Source organism: Pelmatolapia mariae, linkage group LG1, assembly GCF_036321145.2.
Source record: "Pelmatolapia mariae isolate MD_Pm_ZW linkage group LG1, Pm_UMD_F_2, whole genome shotgun sequence".
Lineage (NCBI taxonomy): Eukaryota > Metazoa > Chordata > Actinopteri > Cichliformes > Cichlidae > Pelmatolapia > Pelmatolapia mariae.
In genome coordinates, this window is record NC_086227.1 from 15,567,059 (window position 1) to 15,585,399 (window position 18,341).

An 18,341-nucleotide genomic window follows, 5' to 3' on the forward strand; every position below is an offset into this window, starting at 1 on the left:
GATGATTGCTACCATCTCTCATAAAAAGGGGTCTTTTTGTCTAACAAGGGTCTTTACTGGTCATGGCAGATGAACAGCCTGAGCCATGGCAACAAATAATGCATTTTTCAACTGCTCTTTCTGTGTAACATGGTTTTGCGCCATTTTTGCACCATGCCTCTAGTCATAAATTTCCAAAAACAACTACAACAGGCTGATGTGATTACTCTGTGATGTGACATTGGTTTAATTTAGTGTTTCAGTTTTTTTGACAACACTGTAAATTGCTGGAATACTGCCAATGTGAGATTTTCACTCAGTCATGTTAACCTTGGTCTCTTTAGGCTCAAAACCCATTCATTAAATTGTAAGACAAATAAAATTCCCCTTCAAAGATCAACATCATCATCGCTATTTGCCATTTACCAGTTTATCTTTTGAGATAACATTGTGTTTTATTTGTTTTAATAGATATAATGATTATATATAATGATATGAAAATGAGAGTTAGAAGTCCAGTTATTAATGCTAATGGTCAGTTCTAATAAATTTGCACACCACTAAACTGTAGCATTAGCAGTATAAAGAATAAAATATAAATGCAAGAGCAGAGTCGTTACTAATAGATCTGATCTTTTACTATTTTCTGTTCAGGTATTGGGAAGTCTATTGAAACCTACTGTTACTGCCAGCACTTAATCAATCTAAATAACCTGCTTTATTCATGCACCTTATTTTTGTTGTCAGTGTTGACAGAATCACACACTGCAACCAAGAGTTTACCACAATCACTCTGACTATATCGAGTGAAAAATGATCAATTACAATGTTGCCAACTCTCACTTCCCCTCTCTCTGTCACTTATCACACTGGTGATAAATGGCTAGGTACTAATAAATAATCTCACATTCTGGGCGGTTTATGGAGAAGGACAGCCATTAATTAGAGTGACAGACAAGCGGAATATATTACAAAGATGCATAATGAAATTGGGGTTCTAAGTATTGCTGTACCCTATTCACCCATTTCCATATCTTTCTCAAATAATTGGAAGAATTTGTTGGGGAACATTTGTGAGGAAAAGTTTGTTTTTAACGGTCTAGTAAAAGCAACACCAACACAAGTCTGCACAGTTCCAGTTTATTTAAACTTTTAAGAGATTTATACTGTTAAAAGTTTTAAAGGAACTAAAATTACTGTTAGCCACTCACAAGTACTAGTTAACTGCTTACTTAAGGATACAGTGTTTCTGGTAAAATACTTCACTAAGGAGTAAATCTGTTGTGTAAATTGATAGCACATTTTGAAAATTTCATAAAGATGACACATCTAAGCAATGTGGACTAGGTTGCTGTCCCAACTGGTAAACTATAAATGGAGTTGGTATATAGACTGCGGCCCCAAAGTAACAATAAAATGACAGATTAGAAATCTGTATAACTGTTTTAAATATATATTTAAAACATATTAAATATAATTTAATGAATATTTGTAATTATTTAACTTGTGAAACTCCCCAAATTTTTTGGACTTAATGTGGCCATTTGTTTCACAAATGGTTCACCAAGATGGTCTTCCATCTTTGCTTACTATTAAAATGATTGTTGATGAATTTTTTGTTATTACAGGCTATAGAGCAAGATATAGGTACGGTTTATTGGTTGATACTCCCTAATTTCTCCCTAATATTAAAGGTGATTTTATGTGTTTTTGTAGTATGGTGATTATATATAGGGGTTCACTAAAGCAATTTGAGGTTGTATACATTCTTCCGGTACAGAAAATTAGATATTGCTAACATAGTCAAAGAGCATGTTTCTCGCAGAGAATGCTATAATAAAAATATTTCACATTTCCAGTGGTGGATCTAGAAAATTTCACATGGGGGGGGGGCAAAGAAGGAGCAAGAGGTCTAGGCAGGGTGGAACCTACCTATTCAATAAGTATAGTGTAAAGTAGTGAAAATCCCCTATATGTAAATCAAGTCAACTAAATATCCACAAAAACACTTAAAAATGATGTACTGTGTCATTTTCTCTTCTAAGAAAACAAAGGCTATAAGATGCTTTTGGACAAACAAGCAACAAGCAGTATTTAAAGACATAAAATTTGGGGGCAGCTGGGGGGAGGGCAAGGCTCTTACTATATAAGAGTATTTATCTATGAAAGGAAAAACAAATATAAAAGTAAAAGTGAAGTAAAATTAAGATAAAATGAACACAATAAGCAGTCATGATAAAAGCATGTAAAAAATGTGGGAAATATACATATGCGGATATAACCCTTAAGAGAAGATGACATTGTTTCTACCCAACTATGTATACAGTCCATTACATTTTTAAGTAGCTGTATGACTATAAAAAACCCCTCTTTCGTTAATATTCAGAATATGTTTCCAGTTTATGTGTGTGCGGCAGCAGTTTACTTGTTTATGACATTTGATTATGATTATTTGTGTGAGTCAAGGCAGTTTTATGCCAAGAACAGCATGCAGCCTGATGGGCTCACTGGCATGTTTCCATTCAGCATAGATGAGCATAGCTCCTAAAAAGTCTCCACCTGTGTTGCATAGCTAAATAAAGCTGTGAGAAGTTAATACATTGGTAGACAAGCTATAAACAGATACCTCTGAATAAGTGCATGTGAGTTAACAGAGACAGACAACTGTCTTAAGTGAGCAAGCTCGGCTAACAATGTGGCCTTTGCTGATAAGAAGCACAAGTTGGATGCTGTGGTTCTGCTACCCAGATAACCCATTTCCTCCTTTCTCTCTGCTTCTGCTCTGTGTTGTTGGTCATCTGGAAGTCAGTTAAAGACAGTGATTTATGCCTGGAACTTCATGCGGCATAGCCTCATTACACACAGCCATTTTGAGAATCAGCAGATAATTACAGTATACATCATAGAGCTCATGGGGCCCAGCAGATTCAGACCATTCCACTAGCCTGTCATTTAGGGCAGAAGGCCCAAGGAAAAACAGGATTCTAACCTCATTTGCTCTTCATTTTATAGAAACTTATGTTAAAATGTGTTGTATATATAGAATTTACTTTTTTTTTTAAAGAAAATTGCTCTACTATAGATACTCAGTAACATTTCTGTACCTCCATGATGGTGACTGTTTCTTTGTGTTGTCCATTTGACTGTCCCATTCTTCACTCAAAATCAACTGATTCACTTTTAGATGCTGAAGCTTACTCTCACACTTCCAAATTCTAGTTTTTGCAACTCTGTGTTTTACTAATGCTATAGCTATGACGGCATTCAACACAAATATCAAAGGTAAACTTCACCGTGAAAGTATAATGTTTTGAAACTAGACTTTTCTGACAGTTCTTCAGAATCATAACCCAGGTTGCTCCAGAAGATAATTTAGTCAAGTGATCTGAACTGAAGTGCACTTAAATGAACTGAATTAATTACATTCAGATTTGGTGCTCACCTCGAAACTGAAGCACGCATATTCTAGAATTTGTAACTTCATTGCAGAAGCATACAGATCATATCTGCTGTTGTTTCTACAGCTATGCTTGTAATCAGAAATAGATTTTTTTGGTCAAACACTTAGAGACAACAATTAAGAACAACATATTTTCCTGATTTCCATCTTTATTACATATATGACTCTTGACAGACATGGATGTAACCTGAACATGACTGGCTGGTGGAGACAGAAAACAGCGAGGCTTAGTTTGTTCAGTCAAATAAAGGTGGTATAGAGTTAATTTGAACAGTAAATTCAGTTTAAACAGTGATTAGTAAAAACATATTGTGTTTTTTACTGTGTTTAGTTACCTTATATTGGGTTTCGTGGACTCAACTACTTGTATAAATAACAACCAATCTAAAATTACACAGTGAGCAGTTCTAACCTTTTTTTTTCAATCTTCCATGAAGGGAACATTAACTCGTGCCCGAACTGAACTGAACCCTGAATATCTGGACCTTCGTCCTCGAGCTGAGCTGAACCCTGAATATTGGACCCCTTGCACCCCTTTAGTGAGTACTGATGGTCCCATTTCTACTAATCGCTCACTGTAGATTCACTTCATATAGTTCATTATTTTTTAAAAGCTCTAATCATTTTGTGTTTCATTTTCACATCAGGTATCCATGAAGTAGCATATGAAAGCCTGTTATGATGATGATTTTCTCATTCATGTTTCCATCCTTGTTCAGGCATGTTTCTCTGTGAGACACTGCAGTGAAATAGATTGCAGTTTCTTCATATTTCCTCCTTCTTCTCTATATAATGTATAAATATGTTTTGCCTCCGAGTAACAGTGACATATTGTACTTACAACATCATTAAATATGGGGCCTAATGTGATGCTAATATTCATGCCATTTTTACTTGAGTAATAAGTATTTGTCTCATTACCTCCATGCTTGGAAAACACAGTGCTTGATAGTCATCTGGGGGTTGGAGGAGGTTGGCTTGTGTTGCTTTGCTTGCACAGTTGTGAATCTTAATGATGTCAGTTTTTCTTACTGTTATCAACCACACTATATCAACATGGAACAGGGGGTTTTGTAAACTTGGACTCCAACCATATTCTGCCTCCATTGCAATCTGCAGTTTATTGAAGTTTATTTATTTTTGTCCTGTTTTAACGTAGGAATAATTTGCTGCCTGTAAATTACTTACTCATCAGTGTATATTACACACAGCGGTAGTTAGAGGTTAATTTTCTGACCATTTATACAGCATATACCACCTTTGTGTAAAACTACTGTGAATGATTTGATGTTTTTCTTGAAGTTACTTAATGGGAGGCATCGATTAATTGTCTCGTGGTGTAAGGGCATTGTGGACTAATATGTTTTGCCTTTTAAATTCGAAAGTAGATATATTACATTTAATTTCTTTAATTATTTATTTAACAGCAATATTGTTCACAATAGTTGTACTCCTTTTCTCAGCATTAAATATTTATTGCAAGTTGCTCACCCTTGGGGTTCACCATCAGCAAATGGGAAAAGATAACAAGGTGTTGGTATAAACACAATGAGGTCTCTCTTACCTGAACTCCCCTGGGTGGGAATCAAGTCCTGTGGTACACCATCATGTTGCACTGATTGTACTTCTAGTAGCCAGAGTCAGCACAGACAACAGTTGGAATATTTTACTATCATGGAGCTTGAACCCTCGGGTCATTGTAAAAGCCAGTTTTAAAAATCATTCCTACGTGGACAGTTGAGAGAAAGAGCAGACACACCATAGGAAATTAAATTAAACGAATGGTCTGCAATGTTTGCCACTTCATGCCTTCTTTGATACTTACATGTCTTTGAGCATAAGAATTCCTTTCACTTCTCATCCCTTCATTTATAACTGCGCTATGTTTAACTTACAGCATTACTGGCCTCAGAGAGAAAGTAGGTGATCAAAATTCCTGAATAAAGTTCCATTCATCATCATAATGTGTATTAATGAACTACAAATGCTGTATATATGTATATATCTCAGTTGGTATTTTGGAGCAAGCAAAAGTCACAAATTTGAACCAATACATTAAACCTACTAGATAAATAGAAACTCTTTTTTTCAAAGTTTGAAAAATGATTCTAATGATTACGGATCCAGCAGTAACATGGCTTCCTTTCAAACAAAAGGATTCGTCATTGTGGATCTCTTGTTAGACAATAATTCATGTTGCATTCCAATAACAAGTGGTACTTTTCTTTTTCGTTAGAGACAGGTTTCTTTTATCATCCTGAGACATATTCCCCAAACATATAAATGGCTGAGGGACCAGTAATATGATAAATGGGGCAGTCCATGTTCTGTGTCTCCCTAAAGTTTATAAAGTCAATATTTGGACTTTAGCCTGATTTAATGAACAGTATTTCTCAGACATCTCTCCCAAGCTGTATTCAGTGGGAGATCTATCTTTCTTTGTTGTAGCACTATGCTGTTTGCTTATTGGGCCTCACCGGACTAAAAAAAAATCTCAAAGACTACTTGCATGCGCATATACACAAATGCATGTGCAAACACACACTATCACCACTGAGGAGGCCCCTTTCTTCCAGCCCAAGAGGGAATGATGACTCTCATTATCGCCTCAAAGCAAGAAGGCCACAGTGCCCCTACTCAGCAGCCCTATTAAGTTACCAGACAGCTTTATTGTATTGGTGTTCGATAATTTCCTTTCCTCTGTCATTCGGAGTGCATCGGGGAGTTGTTGCATGGGGAGAAAGGGGTTGGGAATGTGGCAAGAACTAACGTGAAATGGCACAGCTGGCTGAAAATATTCCCTTCTCTGGTTGGTAACTGCTTGGGCTGATTGTTTATTGTTTAAGATTCCTTGGCCACACATGTACATTCATTAATGGTTTAATTGTATTCAGAAATCATGTCTATAGAAATGGAGTATTGCTGTTATCATGTAAACTAGTCACAACACACATACATCCTCCAGAGTCATTTTAACAGCTGAATGAATTCATTAGCAAATCGGAAAAGTATCCTCGTAGACTGCTTTTGTCACAACGATTTATTGGGAGTTTTGTCACTCTGCGGTCCTTGAAATCATAAAGATCAATGTATTTACTGCCATGTGATTATATCCATTGTAAAGTATTGGGGTAGGGGGAATCTAAAACAATCAGGATGCAGGCCACATGTCCCTGTAAGGATAAAAACTACTAGATAAAGGATAAAATTACTAGAATGCATTTGAAAATCAGTTATTTTTTTCATTGTAAATTGCAAGACAGATGCCCTATGTAGTAAGTAACTGATGTTTCATGCGACTTTGTTTTTTCTCTATGACATCAGATTACTCTTATCTTGTTTCTGATAAGATTGTCTTTAATTACTGTAGTGGCATACTGGAAATTAAGTTTAACATCTGTAATTAAGTCTCTGAAAGTACAGGACTGAACAGTAGGTGTAAGAATTTGATGAACCAGTCTGAGGTAACTTACACTATAGAGACAAACCACCTACATATTACAGCTGAGAGAGGAAGCCTGTGCCATGCAGCTCCCAGCACACAGTTTTTGTACTGATGTTAATTCCAAAGGAGGTTTGGGTCTCCGCAGTTGCTGAATCATCAAAGTGTCAGCGAAAGTGTACCTCTGTAACCCCTCTCTATAACTTGTGGCGGAGCTGCTGTAGTTCCTGAACAGTTCAACTTTGCAAAAACACCACATAGAGTTTATCATGTAATATTAAGTAGAGTTGAGCATGGTGGTGTGATTTGTTCACAAATCTTTGTAAAGATGCTGCAAAGCTAGATGCTTTATTTTATACATCTGTCTGGAAGAGACTGTGTGGCCACTTATAGTATACCTGGATTAGAGGATGAAACTAATCTAACTGATCTAACAATGGAGAGAATGTATCGTTAAAACTATGGTGCATGTTGTTCGGAATGCAAGTTCAGCTGCTAAGCTTAGATTATTGATGTATTACTTACAATTTGATTTAATCAATCTAAAAGTGTCTTGACTAAAAATATTGATAAGACTAGAAAGGAAAGTAGACCTTCAGACTAATTTTTGTACTCATAAATTTAGGCAGTTTACTCTTACTCCATATAGCAGATAAAACAGCATGTGTGTGTTTTTACATGCTTGAAGTAATTATTGATTTTTGGAAAATTGTGACATATCAGCGACTTTCAGGATTCATACAACATTGCGGTTATGCATGCTTCCTCTTCTAAGGTAACATTAGGCATACCGTCAGGGACAATCTTTGTAGGTGTTTCTTTGGAAGCTGAAATGAACCAATGTCAGATAGAGTTATAAGGTATACCTGTGTATAGGGCAACAGTTTTATTCTGTGAAATGTGCTTTATTGTCTGAAATGTACTTATTGATCAAGCTGGAAAATCACATTAGGAAAATGCTATAGATGTATACATCTATTAATGATGACAGTATTTAGACCATGATGAACTGCTTTAAGCAGAGATGAGGAAGAGTGTTTGGCCAGCTATACAATTGCAAAGGGCATTGTAAAATACAGCTACACAGCAGTAAATAATGAATTAATCTTTTTGATGATGATTAACTCCTTTAGTCAGTTTTCAGATTGTGAGATCTCACATGTTTTTAGTTGTTTTGTCTTTGGCAAGTATTCTGTCCAAAGTCAAACAATATCACTAAAAATTAGTCAGTTTTGAATTAAAATGTGTGACCTAATACACGGGTTTGACACCTGTTTAATAAGATAAGAATTCCTTATCTTATTATACAGCTTGTCATGACATGTAACTATTTGCTCCTAGTTTTTGTAGTGTGGTACCCTTTTTATGGGCACTTTATGGACACATTTTTAAAATATGTTTGGGCTTTTCAAATTTTTACTTGGGTCCTATTTACGTGTATTTTCTTTTTTCTAGGTAGTTTTCATCTTTCACAGTAACTCCTGCTACTTAGAGAAATAATGAATTAATCAAGTTTTTTTAAAGTCTAATATAAAAAGACTGCAAAAGAAACTAACTACCCAATAGTGCTCTTTAAGCTCTTACTATAATCTATGCTTTGCAGCACAATAAAAAAAAATACCACAAAAAAACTGTTCTATATTTTTACAAACCATGTTGACAGAAAAATAAATAAATAAATATAAACTTTAAGGGGAGATTCAACAGTAATCCTGAGAGAGGTGCAGTTGTCATTGTGAGCGTTTGCCTGAGACTATGTCTCAATCAGGTATAGCAGAAAAATGCTCCACAGACTGCAAAGTGGAAAGATGTGATAAAGACCAGATAGTGGAGGATATGCCTGGGGTAATTTTACTTTATATGAAACCAGCTCTGTGCTATCCTAAAATTTCAAATGATATTGCCTATATACAGTACATTATTATGCTTTAGTCAGCCTTTCCACTTCTTGAGCACTGATGTCAATTCATGATGGAAAAACTCACAAGGTAGATAAAATCATTCAAATTATGCCGCAAATTTTTGCCTTAGGAAGAATGAATTTGTTTACATTTAGGAATTACCAAAAAATACAAGTTGTTTAGATGTATTCCACTCTTTATGAGACAAAAAACCCCCCATATATGGTTTATCCCTTGTTTGTCTGATCCTATATCATTTTTATCTTTTCTAATATTAATGTTGAAGTTGCGCAACACATACTGAGCAATCAATGAAATTTTAACTACTTGTTTAAAATCATAAGGCAGTAGGAAAGTCTGGCATAATGGAAATAGCCTTGATTAAACTGCAGTGGCTTAGTATGACACACTACTTACTCTTCTTACCATTTGACTTTATGTGAAGGTCAGTTTGGCCATTAGCTAGATCAGCCTAACACTGTCTGCCCCACCTCTCCACTCCAATTCTTCTCATCTACTCTCTCCTCTCTTCTCCTCCCCTCTCCACAGTCTGAAGAGAGATGTGATGGGGCTAAATTTATCTTCACAGAAACCAAAGCTAAGATGTTAAAAGAGAACTCCTGCCAGCTTGGTAACTGACTGCTGATCGTGATCAGCTTCACCTTTGCGAGGCGCCTGTCAAAATAACATGCACCCTTTTCTCTTTTACCCTTCTCTCCATCCTTCTTTCTTTTTTATCCTCTTTCTCAACTCAATCCTCCAATCCCCTGTTTTATTAACAACAGAGCTGGTGGCTAGTGATAACTGGTCACTCCTCAAGGCGCTGAAAGGCAAGGACACTCTATTATCCTAGCTAGATGGATGGGTTGAAATATTGCCTGCAAGTGGTAGAGCCTGCCAAATCATCCAGTCTTAAAACCCCTTTGTCTCTGACAAGGAGGAACATTAGTGAGAGAGCCAGGTTCATGGATAAAGATACACTTCTCTGTATTCGACATGGAGAGAATAAAACCGATGAGGAAGTGCATGTGTGTTGAAAGGTCAAGAAATTCAAAATATGCATAATGGCTCTGTTTTCTCCCTGTATCTGCAAAACGTCAAGTGCAGGTATTCATAGTTTGTCTTAAGGTAAAGAATAGTCGCTTAGATTCCTTAGTTTTTGTGCTCATTTCAATATGAATCATGAACCAATTAGCAACCACTTAACAAAAAACAGGGCCAATAATGGGGACTAGAGAAGATGCAAAAATGTCTAGGTCAAATTTTGTGTTGCAGGTGGACAGAGGTAGCAGTGGCCCCAGATGCCATAGATATTTATGTACGCCATGCATATACAGTATGTACTGTACTGTACCGTACACATGGCATATAGACATACCAGTGGACGCCATGCTACATAACTATAGCCTCAGACATAACACAGACACATAAACATAGAAGATGCAGAATAACCACATTCATATTTTTTTGCCATTAAAAGCCATACAATTTTCTTGCTTTGTTTCAGACTGCAGTTAGTCAGTAAAAATGTTTTAACTTGATATTTGGGGTGAGCATCACAAAATTATTGTTCGTGAAAGTCAGTAATTGTGAATGTTGTACACTTACAAAAACAGCAGCACAGCAGCAGCACCTTATACAAAGTAGTGCCACAGTCTTGTGTTTGTGTGCTTCTTAAGGTTGTAGACAGACATAGGGTTTTCTGTTATTTTTTCATGTATTATTTTTGTATGCAATATAATTTTGCTCCTATTTGTATTAAGTAATTGAATCAAGAACATTGTTCTACACGTCAGTCAGCAGTCAAACAATCATGCACAAGAACAATATATGAAAATATTATTTATAATGAAAATATAGTAAGAAAATTTGACCTGAACATTCACTGGTACTGAAAATCCACTTTAAAAAGACCATCTAACATCTTTCAAGGAAATATAGAGCTGTGAAGTTTATCACTGCTCCGAGGTCTTCTTTTTGCATGGCACGCTCATCGTCCATGCTTTTTAATTGAATTAAGGAGCACTCAGGGAGGTTTCTCTGTTATTGTTGTCTTGTAGGTGTACAAGGTTATTAAAGAGGGAAGCATGTTAAGTCATTTGTTATCCCTGGCATACTAACAAACATGTTGGCTTTGGGCAAGGTCTACAGGTTGCATGAGCAGTTCAGATTGATACTCCTGCCATAGCCACACCTAGATACCATGTTATCCCAAGAGGATGCTTAGGATGAGACGAATATGGGGGAGTACTGAAGGAAAAGCACTAGAGAAGGAAGTGGGTACTATACAGTATTTTTTTCTCATTTCAGATATAAGAAATCTCAAAATGTCAATAGTAAAAGTGATTCAGCTTTGTTGCTACTCACTATTACATATATGATTAGTAAAATAGCGACTAAAGGGACTAACAACATATAGAATATATAGAACAAAGTCATTTACCCCAATGTCCCAATTATTCTAGACTCAGATCTACGCTTACGTTTTCTTTTCTTTTTTTTTAACTCTAGTATTAGTTCTTGACACATATAACCCCATGGGTTTTTCATCAGCAAAGGCTTGATTTTACTAATTGGTACCAAAGCTGTTAATTGGAGCTGTGGAAACAAGAAATGTAAAATCAGAGGACACTCTCATGGGAAATATGTGTGTTCAACCTCATTTTCCACCTTTACTCATTGTTTTTTTTAATTATCTAACTGCAGAGAGGACATCATGTTGTTGTCATAACAAAATACACAGTTAAAAAAATACGCTGTTCAAAACAAACATACTGCATGCAGCACTGCATTTGTTTACAGTAAATATAAAGACAATATATAAAGAGGCCATAACAGCATATTCTTATAATTATGCTACAGGAAGATTTATGATGATGCAGACTGTAATTTCATTCAGTGTCAATAGAATGCACTATTTTCTCACTCATCAGTCCTATATCAGTGCCCTTTTCTCTTCTTCATACACGGTTCATTCACTTATATATATTTAACCTACTAAGCTATTAAGTGTTCTTCTTTTTTTGGGGGGGGGTCACCCCTCATATTGTGCTCATGTATTTTTTCCACAGTCAAGCTTTTGCATTTATTGCTTGCTGATTAAAGTCATGTTAACATTTCTGGTCTCTCTGTGAGTGGAGTTGTTTTTTTGTTTTGTTTTTGTTTTGTTTTGTTTTTTTGCAATGACAAAAAACTATGTTACTGTGGATTGGATATTACACTGATACTATCTTGGGGGTTGGTATTAAAAGTGATCTTATCTTGACTGAATTGAACTGCTTTATTCCTAGTTCATAGTAATTAATTGCTTTCATGTGTTCAGTTATACAGTTGTCCTTGCTGTGGTGTTTGTGAACTGCACTTTTAAGAGAGCTCTTAACAGTTATGCCTTTTACCTTAGATGTTTTCTTAATGAACTGGTTTCTGAGCCAGTAATTATGCTGTTAAGTGCTTCTGCTATTGAAATTTGATTTATTTCTATCTATGAGGGCCAGTGATAGATAGATAGATAGATAGATAGATAGATAGATAGATAGATAGATAGATAGATAGATAGATAGATAGATAGATAGATAGATAGATAGATGGTTTCAACAGCTGTGATTGCTTAATCTCCTCCAGCCACATTACATCCTCTCAGGGGCCAGTCATCCCCTGAAATGCTCAAATGATTTTCTGTTGTCAGTCACATTAGCAGCTTCAAACTCCTTGTCACTCAACAACAGCCACGTGCTGTGCACCTTGGGAAATACAATACATGCAATTTATCATGGGAAATCATCATCAAAAAACATCAACTTTGAAATTGTAAGAACATTCCTTCTCTCTACCACAGCAATTCTTATTAATCTTTTGTTTTTAGTTCACTCAAACCCGATCTGTTATAACGCTGACAACGAGGAAACATTTTTTATTCATTTATTGCTCTGAATTTGTTCAGAGAAACACAGTTAAACTCACCTAACATCACCATAGCAGCTTGTTAGTCACTATTCATTGAATACTGTTTGCTATTGGGCTTTGCCAAAAAGAAGAATTTAATTTTCTGATAATTTTTTTTTGTCTACATCTAAAGGGAGAAGTTAGATGTTCTGCTACCATTAATCCTTCTGACAGCAACACAAAAGATAACTGACTGATTGTTACAGTATGTTAAGGTTCATCCATTTCTACAGCATTATATAGTTAGATGAGATCACTAAAATTCAGCCTCAGAGGCAGAGCATATCGTGGCAGCTTTTGATGTTTTGCCCAGTACTGTGAACACATGCAGTTCAAGTCTAGATACTAACAAAAAAAATCTTAGTATGTACAACATACCCACAGTGCAGTTGACTTGTTGGAATATATCCAGGGTGTGCTGGAGGAGTTTCAGATGTCTGACCTATAAAACTGTTCCATGACCATTTTTGAGGTTATGAGACACTGGAACATAAATTGTTGCACTTTCAAAATAAGTTAGCAGAAAAAGCACATTCACTTCTTGGTGCTTATCTAGTGCTTAGTAGTTTTGTTTGTCTGATATTTTCATCTTAATGCTTTTTCACTGTGTTGGAGCAGATGCAGTACAGTATGATAGAGTTAATGCCTTATTTATCCAGAAAAGTAATTAAGCTATCAATGTTCTCAGGTGCTATAAAAAACCATCTGAATTAAAAATAATGTAAGCCCAAAATCATTCTCTATATATATCATGCTATATATCTATCTATATATATATATATATATACATATATATATATATATATATCTATATCTATATCTATATATATATATATAGATATATATATATATATATAAATATTAATATATATATATATATATATAGCAACAATCGTGCTAAGAAGTAAGTTTTAAAGCCCAAGCTGCACAAGATGTATACGTTACTACAGTAACTGGTGAAAGGTATGCTACGAACAACCTTACTGATAATAAAATTTAGCAGAAATTCTGCAGTAACAATTATTAGCTATAACGGGTATCATCTGATTTGTTAAGAGTTCATTTTATTCAGCTGGATAGTGAGTCACAAAAATGATGGTGATTCATCGCCAGTTCACAGAATTGCTATTTAAAGAATTTTTAATTTTAACCAAAAAAAGCCAAAAAAGGCCAAAAAAAAAAAAAAGCCAAAAAAAAAAAAAAGAAAAACTGATGAACCTCAAGAAATCTCTTACCACTGAGCTTGTCAACAAAGGTTTCTCCATCAAATACTAAGTCATATTTTGCTTGTGGATTAAATACTTGCTTCTAAAATTCAGCAGCAGATAAACAAATAATAATAATAGATAATACTTAAATTAATATTTTCTCCTATCAACATCAACAAATATACTAATGCATTCAAGTGTTGTCGTGTCTGTACATGAAAACTGATAAAACAATTCAACACATATGTGTCCCTTTGAAATCTTCTATAGAAATAATCACTTTTACTTTTACTTTTTATGAGTACACACGATTTCAAATCAAGTGCAAAACTATTTTCAGCATAAACTCAGTGGGAGATTGGCTTTAATTTCAGCAAGCTAGGTGGGAAACTACCTGCCTTTAAAAATCAAACACAACAGAATCTTTTGATCTTTGAAAAAAGAAATTTCAACATATTTAAAGACTTTAAATATGTTTAAATAGACGCTAAAATCTATTTAAAGAAGATTTTAGCGGTGTTGCCTCACAGCAAGAAGGTCCTGGGTTCAATTCTGACTGGGGCTTTTCTCTATGGAGTTTGCATTTTCTCCCTGTGTCTGGGTGGGTTACCCATGCAGTCAGTGGGGTTAAGTTAACTGGTGGCTCCAAAAGGTACATAGTTGTGAATGTGAGCGTGAATGGTTGTCTGTCTTTCTGTGTCGGCCCTGTGACAGACTGGCGATCTGTCCAGCATGTACTGTGCCTCTCGCCCTATCCTAATAAGGATAGGCAGAAGAAAACAAATGGATGGATATATTTCCAAGCATTTAAAAAAAAGAAAAACCGGTTCATTCACCCACTTTCAGGCTTTTATTTTTTGCACATTGAACTCTGTGGAAATGTTTAAACAAGCGTATCTCTAGAACTATTAAAGATAATGCATGGGATTTTTTACTGATCTTTTTTACCGTTAAAATTAATCAGGATTTGTACTTTTGGAATGGACATTAAACCATGTTTGACTAGTTAAAATATGAAAAAAGGGACAGCACTCCTGCAAAGTTTCATATTTGAGCACACACAAATTAAAAACTTCAAATTGCACAAGGCAGACAGTCACAATTTTGGAATAGTATGTAGTTGAATCTCACAATACTACAAAATAAAGCATGCTTTAAATTCTCACATAAAAGAAGAAAATGGCATTTTCATTCAATTTTCATGCAGGATACAGCAAGTTGTACCAAAAAGTGCAAAAATCTTAAATAGTCTAATCGAAATGAAATGCAATTCTTCAGTTTCCCGAAGTTTCACTAATTACAACTCAGAAAAGTTAAATAAGTGCATATTTTTCATTTTCGAGACCCGTGTCGCTCCATTTTAGAGAGCTTCTGAATTACTTTTTCCTGAGCAGAGCAAGAAAACATCTTGTTGTCAGATTAGAAGGGACAGCAAAAAATGTGGAGTACTTGTGGAATTAAGAAAAAAGTATGTTTTCTACTAACACTGTGGAAAACATACTTACCACATTATTGCTCTAACTGCAAATTACAAAGATGATACTTCTCCAGCTTTAGAATAAATACAGATTAAACACTCAACACAAAACTGATGCAACAGCAAAAACTTGACTAAAATATTCGTTCAATCAATTCATTTAGATTATGATTAAAATTACAATCATTTCCCTGAACAAAATACAACTAAAACTGATTCTTCACGCTTGCATTGAAAAGGTTATGGCATGCACAGATATAAAGTAGCTTGTTTTGCTGTTGATTTGCAACTCAGGAGTTATAAAAAAGGCACCGTTTTTAACTTAGGCAAGGGTATGTTTGTTGCTATAAAAAGATGTTTATACTTCTCTCCTTTTAAAGAAAACCATCCAGTCACGTCAGGGACTTATCACATCTACAAATTCACAATAATCCTCTCACAAACACACCCACAAATGTCAGTGATGTTCATTGAGCCGAGGCTAATTAGACCTGCCAAACAAAATCAACTGACAATCTGAACAGATTTCATTGATGAATATTAGATGTATTCATCTAATAGTGCAAAGGATTAAGTTAAGGTGAGGTGGGGGGGGGAGGTAAATTAATAAATTAATGGTTGCATATATATATATTTATAAATATTGAAATAAAAGAAATTAAATCTCTTGTGGTCAGCCTCTATAGACCTAGTGGTCTTTGAAGGCATCATTAGCTGGTTTTATCAGAACATTGACCCTAAAACTAGTACCTGAGGGGCCTGACTGTAGTGGTGCAGACATGAGCATATGAGTCTTGGATGGATGAAATAAGACTTTGAAGTGGATTTTCTATTTGAAGGATTATACATCAGGGATTTTGATTCATACCCATTCTGTGTCCATGAGGCTGTGTGCTTGTGTGGGTGGAAAGAGTTAGCATTCACAATATGATTAATCTATTTATTTCTTCCTCAACTAAAACAATACAATTTAGATAATACGCAGAGAACTTGGCAGATGGTTCATTTGAATGGGTTAATGAAAAAGAAAAGAAAACAAATGAACAACTACAAAAACAAAAATCATCAATGGAAATATTGTTCTAGTGAGGGAATTTCAGAGATTGAATCCTTTCAGGTTTCTTGTCCATAATAGTCACAATCTTTTAAGCAGATAAGACTTCATGTCTTGTGATAGCAAAGTTGACTGAAATGCTGAGAAAGGTACATTTGTGATATGGTTTTAAAAGCACTAAAACCACTGTTTCACTTCCCTTTATTTTCTTTTGTTTTGATTATGCCTTAAATTGGAAGCATAAATAGCTTACAATAAAGATGATTATTTTAGTTTAGATGAAAATCTCATAACATAGTCATTTCTATTTCATATGGATTTTCCTAATCCTAGTGTAAGTTGCCATGACCTAGTTTAATATTGAAATTTACTGAATACCTTTTACTTGTTAATCCTTGAATATAATATAAGCACCCTTTCAGCTTCAGTGACCTATTTTAAGCAAAATTTGTTTTGTTTTGAAAAAAAAAAAACCTCTCTAAGCCATGCCATCAAGAATATGAAGCATGTTAGAGAATCCACCACAATTTTAAAGTTTCATTACAAAACATAAATTGCAACGTGAAGAAGCACTTACACCCCCAATGTCAGGAAGAATTACAGTGTATATGGATCAGATATATTGAAAGCCTACGTGAAGAGTATCCCCCGTGCTTGAGGGAGATAGGTTTTCTATGCTGTAGCGGCAACACCTTAATTTCCCTGAATAATTTCCATAACAATGGGGTCTTTGTATAGTAGCACATTGTTTTCCTTTGCTCAAATAGTGGAGGGGTTATTGTTTCCAATATGTTAATGCTGTTATTTCCTAAAGGAATACTGTCTTTGAAGTAATCTCTTTGAGTGTGTTTGGTTCAAGTACCATTCTCCCGGGAGGAGGTTGAACTTTTAAAATGTAATTTTCCTCTTACCACCCTTGAACAGTCTTAGTATGGCAGTTCTAACCTTGAGCCGTCAAAACAGATAAAGCCTTGCAGATTGTATTCTGATTAGATTATCTGCTTAATCTAAACACATGCATGTGGAACTCCGAGCAGCAGGAAATGCTTCTAGCAAGTTAAAGTAAATGCAAAAATAACTGGATGCTAGTAGCTGTTGCCTTATTTTTGATGATACAAGCAAATATTAATTGACCACAGTTCTGCCCGCTAGCAATATATTTTTAGGCACTTTTTGGTCCAGTAAGTATTTGGTTGAATATTTCAAGTCTTCAAATCCCTGGCCAGTCGAAACCCCCATGTTCAGTAGTGTCCAAGTAACTCCAGCATTGTCAGTCTACAAGTAAGCATCAAATGTTATGCTAATTCACATAATGAGTGAGTGTCTTTGTGTCTTTGTAAAAGCAAAACTTGATTAGATTTTACCCGGTTATGGGATTCTTCTGAAGGTTTGTATTTGGGATTTGTCAGAATGAAATGGCCGGCGTAGTTTAAATTACTGTGTTTAACACAACTTTTCTAAAAAAAATAGAACAATTAAAAAAATAGGTTCATCTGGACGTAGCATTTTCAGTGGGAGAAACGTTTCGTCACTCATCCAAGTGACTTCTTCAGTCTCAGCTGACTGCAGGTTTCCCCAATCTTATAAACACTGAAAATGCTACGTCCAGATGAACAGAATCAACTTTTGGAGATTTACTTACCTGGATGATTGAGAATGCATCAAGACATGATCAAGATTTCTTTTCCTTAAAGTAAAGTCATTGATTTCTCAAATAAAATAAGAACCAGCTTTGGGTTTCAGAGATTACTTCTTCACTTTTGTTGTCTTGTTGAAAAAGTCACTGATGACTGATAGATGTGATTCTGTAACTCTTCTGTGAGCTCCATGCTTTTTATCTTTGATTAAGGTTTTTTGCTGTATAATTTTGGTACTTGC

General features: G+C 35.1%; 1 protein-coding gene across 5 annotated transcripts in view; it reads left to right on the top strand.

The window, feature by feature from the left end:
* The window catches only part of LOC134627645 (protocadherin-9), a 187,010-nt gene that overhangs the window by 51,035 nt on the left and 117,634 nt on the right, over positions 1 to 18,341 (top strand). For 3 of the 5 annotated variants that reach the window (XM_063473931.1, XM_063473950.1, XM_063473967.1), the window contains exon 3: positions 3,877 to 3,978. The exons of the other annotated variants lie outside the window; for them this stretch is intronic. In XM_063473931.1, the coding sequence (XP_063330001.1) occupies positions 3,877 to 3,978 (102 nt within the window). The remainder of the gene's footprint in view (positions 1 to 3,876; positions 3,979 to 18,341) is intronic. 5 annotated transcript variants of the gene reach the window in all.